At 39.6% G+C, this 14,463-nt stretch overlaps 1 protein-coding gene across 1 annotated transcript in view; it reads left to right on the forward strand.

Moving 5' to 3' along the window:
- Positions 1–14,463, forward strand: part of LOC149991095 (centromere protein I-like) — a 74,905-nt gene that overhangs the window by 36,264 nt on the left and 24,178 nt on the right. The window contains 6 exon segments of the mRNA XM_090264075.1: positions 2,711–2,818; positions 3,052–3,219; positions 3,368–3,488; positions 4,581–4,672; positions 6,181–6,298; positions 6,389–6,453. Of these exon segments, the coding sequence (XP_090120201.1) occupies positions 2,711–2,818; positions 3,052–3,219; positions 3,368–3,488; positions 4,581–4,672; positions 6,181–6,298; positions 6,389–6,453 (672 nt within the window).

A 14,463-nucleotide genomic window follows, 5' to 3' on the forward strand; every position in this document is an offset into this window, starting at 1 on the left:
CAGACCAATAACAAAAAAGGAAATTGAATCAGTAATCAAAAATCTCTCTGTACACAAAAGCCCTGGACCGGATGGCTTCACAGGCGAGTTTTACAAAACATTTAGGGAGGAACTAACTCCTGCCCTCCTCAAATTATTCCAAAAAACTGAAGAAGAGAGAAAAATTCCAAACTTTCTATGAATCCAGTATTACCCTAATCCCAAAACCAGGTCAAGACACAGCAAATAGAAAAAACTACAGGCCAATATCACTGATGAACATAGATGCTAAAATCCTCAATAAAATTTTGGCAAACAGGATCCAACAATACATCAAAAAGATCATACACCACGATCAAGTGGGATTCATCCCAGGGATGCAAGGATGGTTTAATATTTGCAAATCAATAAATACAATACGTCACCTAAACAAAATGAAAGACAAAAATCACATGATCATATCTGTAGATGCAGAAAAAGCATTTGATAAAATACAACACCCATTTATGATGATAACACTCAGCAAAATGGAAATAAAGGGAGCATACCTTAACATAATTAAGGCTATATATGAGAAACCTGAAGCCAACATCATACTCAATGGACAAAAACTGAAAACATTCCCCCTGAAATCAGGAACTAGACAAGGCTGTCCACTCTCCGCACTTCTATTCAACATAGTGTTGGAAGTCACAGCAATCAGACAAGACAAAGAAATAAAAGGCATCCAAGTTGGGAAAGAAGAACTAAAACTATCACTATTTGCAAATGACATGATAGTATGCCTAGAAAACCTATAAACTCCACTAAAAGACTACTTGATATAATAAGTGAATTTGGCAAAATAGCAGGGTAAAAAATAAATATACAGAAATCTAAGGCATTTCTGTACACAAACAATAAAGTATCAGAGACAGAGGCAAAAAAGAAAATACCATTTACTATAGCAACAAGAAAAATAAAATACCTAGGAATAAACTTAACCAAAGAGATAAAAGACCTGTATACTGAAAATTATGCAACATTGAAGAAACAAATTAAGGAAGATACAAGTAAATGGAAGCAAATACCATGTCCTTGGATAGGAAGAATCAACATCATCAAAATGTCCATACTACCCAAAGCAATTTACAAATTCAATGCAATCCCTATTAAAATATCAATGACATATTTCACTGACCTAGAACAAATACATCAAAAATTCATATGGAACCAAAAAAGACCCCGAATAGCAAAAGCAGTCTTGAAACAGAAGAACACAGCAGGAGGAATCACGATACCAGACATCAGACAATACTACGAAGCCACTGTGATCAAAACAGTCTGGTACTGGCATAAGAACAGACATATAGATCAGTGGAAAAGAACAGAGAGCCCAGAAATAAACCCAGGCCTCTATGGTCAACTAATCTTTGATAAAGGAGGAACGAATATAAAATGGAGTGAGAAGAGCCTCTTTAACAAACGGTGCTGGGAGAACTGGACAGGGACGTGCAAAAAAATGAAACGACCACCAACTTACACCACACACGAGAATAAACTCAAGATGGATTAAAGACTTAAATGTAAGCCGTGACACCATAAAATTCCTAGAGGAAAACATAGGCCGGAAAATTTCAGATATCCCACGTAACAATATCTTCATGGATACATCTCCTAAGGCAAGAGAAATATAGGAAAAAATAAACAAATGGGACTACATCAAACTAAAAAGTTTCTTCTCTGCAGAAGAAAACATCAGCAAGATGAAACGGAAACCAACCATATGGGAAAACATATTTGCCAATGATATCACAGACAGGGGACTGATCTCCAAAATATATAAGGAGCTTATATGACTCAACATCAAGAAAACAGACAACCCAATTAAAAAATGGGCAAAGGACCTGAACAAACACTTCTCCGAAGAGGACATATAGAAGGTCTATGGACACATGAAAAAATGCTCAACATCATTGGCCATCAGAGATGCAAATAAAACCACAATGAGATACCATTTTACACCAGTCAGAATGGCCATCATCAACAAATCAACAAACAACAAGAGCTGGCGTGGATGTGCAGAAACGGGAACCCTACTGCACTGTTGGTGGGAATGCAGACTGGTGCGGCCAATATGGAAAACAGTATGGAATTACCTCAAAAAACTAAAAATGGAACTGCCTTTTGAACCAGCGATTCCACTGCTATGATGGTACCCGAAAAATCCTAAAATCCTAATTCAAAAAAAACCTATGCACCCTATTTACAATAGCTAAGTGCCGGAAACAGCCTAAGTGCCCATCTGTAGATGAGTGGATCTAAAAACTGTGGTACATTTACACAATGAAATACTATGTAGCAGAAAGAAAGAAGGAACTCCTGCCATTTGCGACAACATGGATGGAACTAGAAAGAAATATGCTTAGTGAAATAAGCCAGGCAAAGAAATCAAAATACCATATGATATCACCTAATACAGGAAACTAAAGAGCAACACAAACAAACGAACTAAATAAGCAAAGACTTGAATAGTAGTCAGTAGGGGGGAGGGGGGAGGGAGAGAAGGGGGATAAGTAAGGGAAGGGTCTAGTCAAGGAATGTGTATGAATGACTCATGGACATGGACAACAGGGAGGGATATGATTATGGGAGAAGGGATGGGCTGGGTGGGGGGAGCAATGGGTGAAAAATGGGACAACTGTAATTGAAAAACCAAAAAATAAGAGAAAAAAACAAAAAGAATTCATAGAATCTGTGGAAGACAGCTCTAGTTGCTTTGAGGCAAAGGAATCAGGGACCTCCTCCAGAACCTCTAATGCTGATGTTAGGTCCATCCAATGTCCGTCCCGGAAAAAGAGTAAGTATCTAAAACCTCAGACGATTTTGTGAGGACTTCTTTTATTAAATCCAAACAATAACCATTTAGAAGTTGGAAGAGATTATAGATATTTAAATATGTTTTTATTACCCAGGATTCTATGCAACTAACATTCAGATTCCATTCGTTGAACCACCTTAGCAACTGCTTTTACATTTATAGTTTGCAGTCTGTTTAGCCCATTGATCAATTTTATTGTCTCTCTTCTTTAGAAATGGAATTCTCAGTCACTTATACCAGTGCTAAATTCCAGTGGCCACAGTAAAGACTATGGAAAAAAAGGAATGTGTCTTTCTGATTATCTTGGTAGCAATAGACCACTTCCAGTAGAACAGCTTAAAAGCTTCTCTCAACTCTTACAGAACATTCATTGCTTAGAGGTATGTGACTGGACCGTGTGCTGATTTGCATTTTCCATTTGCTCTTCGTGGCCTTTCTTTTTGTTATATATTTCCTGTCTGATGATTTACTTGTTGCTCTGACCTACCTTTTACATACTTAAGTTGGCTGATTATTCTGTCTTTTCAGCTGCCTTCTCAGATGGGTGCAGTGCTGAACAATTCTTTGCTACTTCACTATACTAACTGTATCAGAGATGAATCAGTCTTACTGAGGCTGTATTATTGGTTGAATCAAACATTACAAGAAGGTAAAAATTGGTACTTAAAAGTTGGATGATAGAGGAAGGAACAAGAGAGTTTACAAATGGGTTTCTTCTATAAGGGTGCCAAATTCTAGACAGGGGGAGCTGTAATTATTTCTTGGATAATAATCATTGTAATTTTAAAGGCAATAAGAAGGGAGGTGTGTTGGTAAGGAAATACTGCTGGATGGCCACCAAAACTCACCAGGTGGCTCGACTTTGATGACCATCACAATCCAAGGCCTCTTCATCTTTGTATGTCCAGAAACTTGCCTTTAAGCCCCAGATTCTACAGATCACTGCTAACCAAACTCAGAGGAGACTGTTGCATAACCCAGAACGTCACCTTATTATTTCATACTAGAAGTGATTCTGGTGACCAAAATGTTCATGTCTGCCAACTAGTGTATCTCCTCTTTCCTGTGAGTATATGTGGGAGCCAAATCAGTCATTAGAAGATTTCTTAATTTAGAATTGAAGGAAAAGGCAGTGAGGGAGTTTTTCATCCAGGCTATAGTAAATCTTGATCACTTCATTCTTCCAAGGAAATCAATTTCTCTAAAGATAGTATTTACTTTACCAGATCATTTCTTTCCTGAATAAGCAACTCCTGACTCTTAGAGTGTTTTAAAATCGGTTTTAGTCGGTTCCGTGTTAACCCTCCTTTTTCTACTTGGAGTCTTTCTTTGTAGGATATGATACAGTTTATTAGATTTCCACTTACTAAAGTCCTACCACTTTTAGATTACCCCCAGGTCACCGTAATTGAAGTTTAGGGCATTCATAAATTTAAATGCATACATTTATAGTTTTTGGATCACTGTGTGATATAAAGCTGATCACATTGATTAGATGTGAATTTTAGCAGTCTGTTTTTTCACTATAAGCTTTCCCCCTATATTACCAAGTTTTTGAGGACCATCTCATTCACCTCTACATACTTGTTGCACTCTGTAGTGTGAGCTGGCTAGGGTGTATGAGACTGATGGCTTATTTATATTTGTCATTTACTTGTTACTTTAGAGTTGTAGTAATTATGTTTTATGTAGTTTTTATTGCTGTGCTGCCAGGTACTTATGTTTAATATTTATGCTCCAGAATGTATTTGGTACAAGGTGAATAATTATGAATGTGAAAAAGAATTTACCAGCTTCCTGGACACTATCATCAAGGCAGAGTGCTTCTTACAAGTAAGAGTCCACTTGCACACACTCCACCGCTTCTTACTAAAACTTATTTGGTCATCTATTGGAAACCTATTCTTTATTGCTCGACATCTTCGATAAACAGTATTTGCTCAATTCAAAACTCATTATAAATAGAGCTGAGTTGAATTATCATTTGTCTTTGTATGGTTGGATTTGAAGAAAATTATTTGTTAAATCATGCACATAAGAGAGAATGGCTTATAATTTAAAATAACAGACTGAAGATGTAAATGGCCGGGTTCGATTAATTGAATTAGCCAGTTAAGATAACCCTCATAGGGTCACTACCTGTGTTCTTAAAATCAACAAACATTTTTTAAATGTCAAGATGTTCCAGCCAATTAATTATTTGGCCCGAATAACCCTGAGTTGTACATGAAGCTGCAACTCAGGTGTCAGCTCGATCAGAAAGTCTTACCCAACACTCCAAGATGGGTTAAATGCTTGTTTGCTGTGCTCCTTTAGCTCTCTTGTATCAAGGCGCTTTCAGCATCTATTTTTTCTACACATTATGAGCTCCTGGTGGGCTGGAACCATGTCTAAATTTCCTTCATGTACAGGTGTTCAGCTTGGTACCTGGTACAAAAGAGATGCTCAATAAATGTTTGTTAAATAAATCTTAAGGATTTGGTGTGAAAACATTGAATTGGAAATTAGGAGTGAATGATGCTGGTGAGGAAGAGGGATAAATTTGGCTTTTTAGGTTTCCTTCTTGGGAGAAGGATGATGGCATTCAATGGGAAAGGGAGTATAGGAGAAGTAGGCTTGGAAGGAAAGATAAATTTGATTTAAAAGATGCCTGTGGGACATCTCAGAGGTCGTAAGTAGTAGACAGTTAAATAAGGATTCTAGAGTGCAGGAATGAGAACTGGGCTAGAGATACAGATTAGGACTCCTCATGATATAGGTGGTGGTTTTAGCTGTTATGGATTAGATTGTCCAGAGAACTGATGTTATCAAAAGAGGGTCTAGAATAGAGTTCAGTGTACACCACTCTAAAGTTCAGGGTAACAAAGGAAAAAAGGAACACCTTATCTCACTTTGGTGGAAACATTAACAGCATATACACTCAGTCCAGATGGAGCTGTGTAGAGTTTGGATTTGGTCTATGGCCTCTAATGAAATTCCACTCTTATTATATAGCATCGTATACATTTTGTTGTATGATCAAGTGACTGCATGTACTTCAAATAATACATTTTTATATGTCTTTAAAAATATTTCATAAGTTGACTTTTTACCATCTTTCCAGTTGATGAAATTTATGGTATTTGAAGACTATGTTGATTAAAGACGGTAATATATCCAAATATTAATCATCTGATCCTTATTATGGGGAAGTCTTGCACCTAACTTAAGGATTTTAATTATATTGACGACAAAATTAGTGTAAGAGTAAAACCACTGTATCACAGAATAAACTGGTTGTTTAGAGAGTAGTTAAGACTGAAGAGCTCCATAAAAGATTTTGTTGTCCACATGTATTACAGGAGGGGTTTTATTCCTGTGAAGCATTTCTGTATAAGAGCCTTCCTCTCTGGGATGGCTTCTGGTGTCGATCACAGTTCCTTCAGCTTGTGAGCTGGATTCCTTTTACTAGCTTCTCTGGTATGTATCATGAAAATTTGGAGTAATATGTAATTCAGTGTAATATTAATTAAAAGGATTCTGAATAATCTTTTTTTTTTTAATTCCTAGAGGTGAAACCATTTATTTTTGACCATCTGGCACAGCTCTTCTTTACATCAACCATTTATTTCAAGGTAAAAAAAAAAAAAAAACAAAAAAACTATCTTGCTTATATTCTGTAGGAAATATTATTCTATAGCCAGTGGTATATGATTGCAAACCCACATAATGTCACGGTTTTCTAATAGGATTCTGCTGGACCTGGACTTGTGGTACTGCATCACTGAAATCAAAGTTAATGCATAGTTTTGTTTTTAAGGGATTTGTTGCATGCAGTTTTCTTAGACTGTTTCCTCTTGTAGCAGATGACAATGTGAATAAGCAGGTTGCAAAAGAGTATTAAGAAAACAAACTGGGAAATACTTAAGCACATTCAGTTTGCTTGTTGTGGTTGATATACATATTTGTGGATACATTTATTCATTTCACCATTATTTATTAAGCACCCACTATGTGTGAGATGCCTCTTTTGACACTGGGATACAGTAATGACCAAAGAAAACAAAACTCTCTCTGACACTCATACTATATATTTACAATATAGTTGTTTTCTTCTAATAACATTATTCCAACATTATATGATAAATTGTGTTACTCTTTTGGGGCATTGTCCAAAAAAAGGGAAACAACAACACTGTGGTTTCCAGGAGATCTATTTGAGTTTGAGAGCCACTTTCTTTTTTTTTAAGTATATTTTATTGATTATGCTGTTTCAGTTGTCCCAATTTCTTTTCCCTTTGCTTCCCTCTGCACAGTACCCGCCTTCCCTCCAGGAATCCCATTCCCCCCTTAGTTCATGTCCATGGGTTGTGCATATAAGTTCTTTGGCTTCACCCTTTCCTATATTATTCTTAAATTCCCTTGTCTGTTTTGTACCTACCACTTATGCTTTTTAATCCCTGAACCATTTCCCCCATTCTTCTCCTTCCCCCTCCCAGCTGGTAACCAACCCTCCAAATGACCCCCATACCTATGATACTGTTCCTATTCTGGTTGTTTGCTTAGTTTATTTTTGTTTCTATTATTTTAGGTTCTGTTGCTGATAGTTGTGAGTTGGTTGTTATTTTAATGTTCACAGTTTTGGTCTTCTTTTTCTTAAGTCCCTTTAACATTTCATATCATAATGGTTTGGTGATGATGAACTCCTTTAGCTTTACCTTGTCTGGGAAGTACTTTACCTGCCCTTCCATTCTAAATGATAGCTTTGCTGGATAGAGTAGTCTTGATTGTAGGTCCTTGCTTTTCATCACATTGAATACTTCTTGCCAGCTCCTTCTTGCCTGCAGAGTTGCTTTTGAGAAATCATCTGATAGTCTTATAGGCACCCCTTTGTAGATAACTCTCTGCTTTTCTCTTGCTGCTTTTAAGATTCTCTCTCTATCTTTAACCTTTGGCATTTTAATGATGATGTATCTTCGTGTGGTCCTCTTTGGGTCTAGCTTGTTTGGGACTCCCTGTGCTCTCTGGACTTGTATGCCTATTTCCTTTGCCAGATTTGGGAAGTTTTCCTTCATTATTTTTTCACGTAAGTTTTCAATTTCTTGCTCTTCCTCGTCTCCTTCTGGCACCCCTATGATTCAGATGCTGGCATGTTTAAAGTTGTCTCAGAGGTTCCTAAGTCTCTCCTTTAAAAAAAAAAAAATTCTTGTTTTTTCATTCTGTACTGGTTGACTGTTTATTTCTTCCTTACGTCCCAAATCATTGATTTGAACCCCAGCTTCCTTCCCTTCACCATTGGTTTTGTGTGGATTTTCCTTCATTTCAGTTAGCATAGCCTTCTTCCTTTCTGTTTGCCGTACTCAAGCATGTCTGTCAAGTCTGCGAGCATCTGTATCACCAGTGTTTTGAGCTCTGCATCTGTTAGGTTGGCTATCTCCTCATTGCTTAATTCTCCCACTGGAACCTTGATCTGCTTTCTCCTTTGGGCCATACTTCTCCGTCTTCTCAACTTGACAGGCTCTGTGTTTGCCTCTGTCTCAGATAGAGCTGTCACACCTGTTACATTGTAAGGGCCTGAGCCTTAGGTATTTGTCAGTGCTGGGCGACCCATTTCACCACATTGTGGCGCTGTATGTCGGGGAGGGGTCTGAGGGAAGAATGCCGCTTGCTCAGCACTTGCCCCTTTTCGAGGCATTTCTCCCACTTCCTCTATGGGACTGGCGCCTCTCTAGCTGTTGCCCTGGTTGTGGTTCCCAGAGTGGGTGGGTTTGCGGATGTTTTGGGACCATGGGGGCCCTTTAAACAAGCGGACTCTGCTGAGAAATGGCAGTTTCTTCCTCTGCCCCAACCCCCACTTGTTTTCACCGTCAGAAGCAATGAGGCTTTATTTTCCCTGACACTGGTACCATGAGCTGCGTGGTCTGGTGTGGTGCTGGGATTGCTCCCCAGGTATCCCTCCTGACTTTTTTTAATGTGTGACTGCACTTTTTCCTCTGGCTGGCCACAGCTGCTGCTGCCACTGCCTGCTCCACATTTCATCCTCTCCACCCCGGCTCCGCCCTTCCTACCTGTCTGAATGAGTGTTGTTTCTTTATATCTTTGTTTGTTGGACTTTGCAGCTCGATTTTCTGGAACTTCTGGTTGTCTCCAGTTTTGGAGTAGTTTTCTTAGTTGTGGGGGGAGATGCAGCGTGTCTACCTACGCCTCCATCTTGGCCAGAAGTCTTGAGAGCCACTTTCTAATGGAATGGTTATTTCTGTTCCAAAAGAGTGACAATATAATATTTCTTTTATAATTTTTATTCACCTTAAATCACCTGTTGGTGGCCACGTTTTCAGGGAAAAAAAATTAGTTGTCCTGGAGTTTGTCATAATCAAATGGCATTTTAAAATTACCTGTCACATTTACTTGGATTTCGAGTTTATTTATATTATTTGTAATTAATACTAGACCAATATTATTCATATGACAATATACACCACTTCTTCCAGATAATATATTTTCAGAATTTAATTTTACAGCTTTTAGTGATTTTCTTTTGATCTTCTAGTTTGGTTATTCTATTTTTCTTCTCTTATTCCATCAGTCTAGAGAGCTATTTATCTATAAATATTAGGTTGAACCATATGAAATTGCCATTTTCATAGATCAGGAATGTTTGACAATTAGCAATTTTATATGGTCCAATCCACATATAAATATACATTTATGTACACACATATGTATTTACATTTGAGAGTAGAAAGTGGGGAGAGGAAAGGATGGAGAAAGGAAAATGGACAGTGGGCCAAGGACAGAACTAGGGACTACTCGTTATTTAATTCCCAGCTGAAAGGGAGAGTGTATGAAGGAACCTTTTCAGGAAATATTAAAATGTAATGTTATTAACCAATGTTACTCAAATAGATTTAATTTTAAAATGCATGAAACGAACCAGGACAGCAGTAGTGCCAAGCAAAGAATACAGGGTATCAAGGAGTGAAATAATATTGCCATATATTCAAGAAAGGTCCAGAAAGATAAGGACCAAAAAATTTCTTTTGGAATTGATAAAGCAGAGATTTTAGCTGCCTTTGTGAACAGTTTCATTGGAGTATGGTAAAAGCCAGATTGTGGAAGTTGAAGAGTCAATGAGAAGTGAAGATAAGTCAATGAATATAGACTATGTTTCAAAAAGTTTGGCTAAAAAGATGAGGTAGAGAGATTGCTATAGTGAGACTTTGAATCAAAGGAAGATTGTGGGCAGTTTTTGTCTCCAGAATGTAAGAAACCTGAGCATGTTTAGCAATAGAAGGAGCCAGTTGAGAAGAGGGAGAGTTTGAAAATGGAGAAAGGATGTGAGATAAATGATGGTGCAGGGTTCCAGAGGAAACATGAAGGTACTGTTTTAAGACTTGATAGAGGGATTTGCTTGAATGGAAGTTGAGGGATTGGCAAGATACCACTTATTCTCTAAGACTGGGGACAAGGATGTATCGATAGGTAGATATACCCTTGTATGTATTTGTACAGTAGGAAGAAAGGGCAAGAAATTGAAATACTTTGTGCTTAAAAATGTTAAATTTATCAAAATAAGAAGTGAGTTATAGAGGACAGGAATGAATAGGGGGTTCACAAAGGTATTGTGTGCCTAGAAGAACCACTGAGAAAAATAAGAGACAGAACTGATTGAAGACAAGTAGGATTGTTAAAATTCATTTAGGGCTCAGATGAAGTTGGAGAGCATAAATTTGGAGTGGTGTCAATCTGTAAAGTTGTGTGTTTTTCTTCAGCTCAGATGTAAGAGCAAAGTGAGCTATGAGGTTGAATTAGTTAGGGTTTTTCTGGTAGAGTGTAGCATAGTAGATAGATGGTAGATAGGGTAGATAGTTAGGTGAGTCCAGTAGAAGGCTGAAAAGACTGAAAAATGACATTAAAAATGAAGAATCAGGGGATAGAATGCCTCTGAAGTTAAAGAGCAAGAATAAATAGTTGAAGTTGAGGGTGTGAGAAAGCTGAAAAAAAAATAGGAGGTCATAACAAAGGAAGGATAATAGTAGATTTTGGTAGTGCTTCACTTTAGATGAGCTTGCCGCAGGTAGATAACAGAGATATGGGAAGATAAACAGTAAAAGGTGTAAGAACGGTGTTGCTCAAAAAGCCATCAAGATGCAGCAAGCAGGAAAAATGAAGTTTATTGAGGGAATCAGCAAGCAGGGAGGGAGCCATGCCACGAGTGGCTCCGACTCCGGACTCCTAGGGAAGAAGGGGGTTGTTTTATAGGGGGAAGAAAAAAGGAACTATTGAATTTAGTCATCACCTGCTTATCTCGCAGCTGCAAGCATGACAGGCCGATCAAGGCCAAACACGGCTTGGCTTGATGCACCTCACTATCACGGGGAACTCCCGGCCCAAAATACTGCTATCTTCCAAGCAGCTGCAGGCGGGCGGGGGGAGGGCATGGGAACCGAGACTGTCATTCTAGCCTTTTTGTTTTGTTTTGTTTTTTGGGCTGGCAGAGTGGGTTTGTGTGGCAGAGACTGGTTGGGAGAGGGGCCGTCGAATCTCTCTTTTATAATGACTTCCTGCTGAGTTGGGGCGATAGGAGGGGGTTGACTGCTGGCTTGGGGGTCATTTCTTGCCACGGGTTGATATCTGAAAGATCTTAATAAGAGTATATTATGGACGGTAGAGGCTGTTATGGATTGAACCGTTTTTTGAATAAAGTTAACTAGCAGTTTGAGGAAGCAAGGGCCAAGGGCGAGGAATAATAGGAGAAGCAGTGGGGTTATGAGAGGCACTAGGATCGCTTTGAAGGGAGAGGAGAAGCATGAGAGGAAGGTTCCGAACCAGGATTTTCCGTATGCTCGTGTCCTAGCTTGGGTAATAATGTTAATGTGTGTTTTAAGTATTTGTAAAACGTTTTATTATGCCTGTATTGTTAATGTAAAAACAGTAAGTTTTATTTAGCATGGCACAGGTTTTCCTGCTTCAGCTGTGAGGATATCTAGGGCCCTCCTGTTCTGGAGAACTGTGTCTGCTAGGTTGTTTAGGGATTTTTGCTGTTTTTTAGAGCTTATAGGGTGGCATTTTAAGTTTATTGAAGGGATAAAGAGAGATTTAGTACTGATTTTTTTTAATTGGGGTATTTTTACGAACCAGAGGAAGCTTTTATATATGGAGTGCCCTATTCCCGGCTGTTTAAGGATAGGGTTGCTGTACATATGTCCGCTAAACTCAGACTACTGCCAGTCTCGTTTGTGTCGGGGGCTGGACAAGAGGGAAGTCTCGAGGAAGGAGTCAAGGTTAGGGATTGCCTCAGAAGTGGCTATGTGCTGGGGGCTTAGTATAGAAGCATCTAGTATTAGAGTGACTATTATGCAGGTGTTAGTCTAGTACGGAGGAATTATTAGGTATGCTTGCGTGCCACATAGGAAGTGATATCCTGTCCCATGAAGGGAAATAGCAGTGCTATATTTTGTTTTGGTGATGGTAATGTAATTGGGGTGAGTTTTATTTTTTATTGACTGGCACTAAACATTACGGAGGATTTTGTGAAGAAATGTTTAGCTGTATTGGTTAAACTGAAAATCTATAATCCATGTAGGGGTAGCAGGGAAATTTGAAGTGTTGGAATGATTGTGAATTTGGGCTAATATGTAAGGACGAGTAGGAGCTTTTGGTCAGCCTTTATAGTGTATGAAGGCTAGGTCTAGGGTGTGTTTGCAGAGAGTGCGCTGTAGCCAGGCATTCGAGACACATTCTAAAAACTGAGAGATAGTCTGGGGCGGGGGTGGGCTTTTCGTATAATAAAGGTTTTTGCGAGATGAGATGAGTAAAGAGTAAGGCCCGTGGAACGCTCATTTAGAGGAGGGTTGGGCTCAGGTGATTTTTATGCGTGAATGTATGATGTGATAGGCATATTTAGAGTCGGTGTGTATATTAACCTGATGATTTTCTGTAAGGGCCAAAGCCTACATTAGGGCAATAAGTTATGCCTGTTGGGAAGAGGTATGGGAGGGCAAGTGTCCCGACTCAGTGACGGAGGCGAGGGTAGTGATGGTATATTCTGCTTCCTTTGGGTTGGTCTTGTAGGAGCTTTTATTTATAAACTAGGATTTTGCCTGGGGTAGAGGGGTGTCTTGTATGTTGGGGAAGGGGTGTAAAAAGGGGGAGAAATGTTGAGTGCAGTTATGGGTATGGGTGTGGGAGAGGGGGAGGGGAAGTAATGAGGCAGGGTTGAGGGGGAGAGCTGATTTATGTCGGGAGATTTGAGGATTTTGGAGTAGTTGAGCATGTAAGAATTGAATTTGGGATGGAGAGGATGCAGCGATGGCCTGATGGGTTAGTAGGCCGGAAATAGCATGAGAGGAGTGGGTGGTTACCTGGGTAAAGAGAACTAACTTAAGGGTTTTTTGACTGCGTATTGCTGCTGCTGCTAAGGCGCGGAGGCAGGCTGGCCACCCTAGGAAGGGGAAATTGAGTGGTTTGGAAAAATAGGCTATAACCCATTGGTCTGGTTTATATTGCTGTGCTAACAGCCTGGGAGCAAAGCTATTTTTTGTGTCAGTGTGTAGAAGGAAAGGTTTATTTGGGTTTGGAAGGGTTAAGCCTGGGACTTGGCTGAGTGCTATTTTGAATGTAATGAAAGGTTTAAGGAGGGCACGAGAGTTTTCTAGAGGTTTAGACAAGTTTTCAGCTGTTGCCTGATATAAAGGTTTGGCTAGGCATTTAAAATTAGGTATCCAAGTTCTGAAAAAAATTGGCGAGGCCTAAAAATGATAGGAGTTCTTGTTTAGTACGGGACAGGGGGAAGGTAGTTATTAGGTCCTGTCTTTCTGGAGTTAGGTGTTTATGGGTGGGGAGGGTGGAGAGTCCGAGATATGTGACCTGAGTTTGAGAGAACTAGCCTTTGTTTCGCAACACGCGGTATTTCTGACTGGCAAGAAAGTTTAGGAGTTGGGCAGTATGGAGATGAGAAAGGTTTTTAGATGAACTGCAGAGGAGGAGACTGTCTACGCACTGTAGGAGGACGCTTGGGGAAAGGTCAAGCTGCTGTTAAGTCGGCTTCTAGGGCTTGACTAAAGAGGTGGGTACTATTTTCAAACCCTTGAGGCAGGATGTCTATGTCAGTTGTTGGGTTGCTTTTGTGGTTGGGTCGGTCCAGGTGAAGGCAAAGTGGTCTTGGGAGGCTGGGGAGAGTAGGATAGTGAAGAAGGCATTTTTGAGGTCCAGGATGGTAAAGTGGGAGGTTTGAGGTGGGATGCATGACAAGAGGGAATAAGGGTTAGGGACGATGGTGTTGATAGAGATGGTGGCTTCATTGATTGTATGTAGAGTTTGGACAAGACGGTGAGACCTGTTGGGTTTTTTACTGCTAGGATGGAGGAATTGGTGGGAGAGGCAGCAGGTCGAAGCAGACCTGCTCCCAGCAGGCGGTTTATAATAGGCTTCAGACCATTTAAGGCCGAGGGGGTTAATGGGTTTTGAGGTTTGTTGGGGATATGGGAGGTATTTTTCAGGGTTACAGAGACCAAAGCGTGGTGAGAGGTGACAGAAGGATTGTTTGTGTCATTGGGATTGACCGCTGTTAGCCAGGATGGCAAGGGAGTGTCTGGGAGTGTGAAGGGACTGCCCTAAAATTAGAAGAAGAATGAGAAGGGTGG

This window comes from Furipterus horrens, unplaced genomic scaffold (assembly GCF_987537825.1).
Source record: "Furipterus horrens unplaced genomic scaffold, mFurHor1.1.pri manual_scaffold_17, whole genome shotgun sequence".
NCBI classification, from domain to species: Eukaryota; Metazoa; Chordata; class Mammalia; order Chiroptera; family Furipteridae; genus Furipterus; species Furipterus horrens.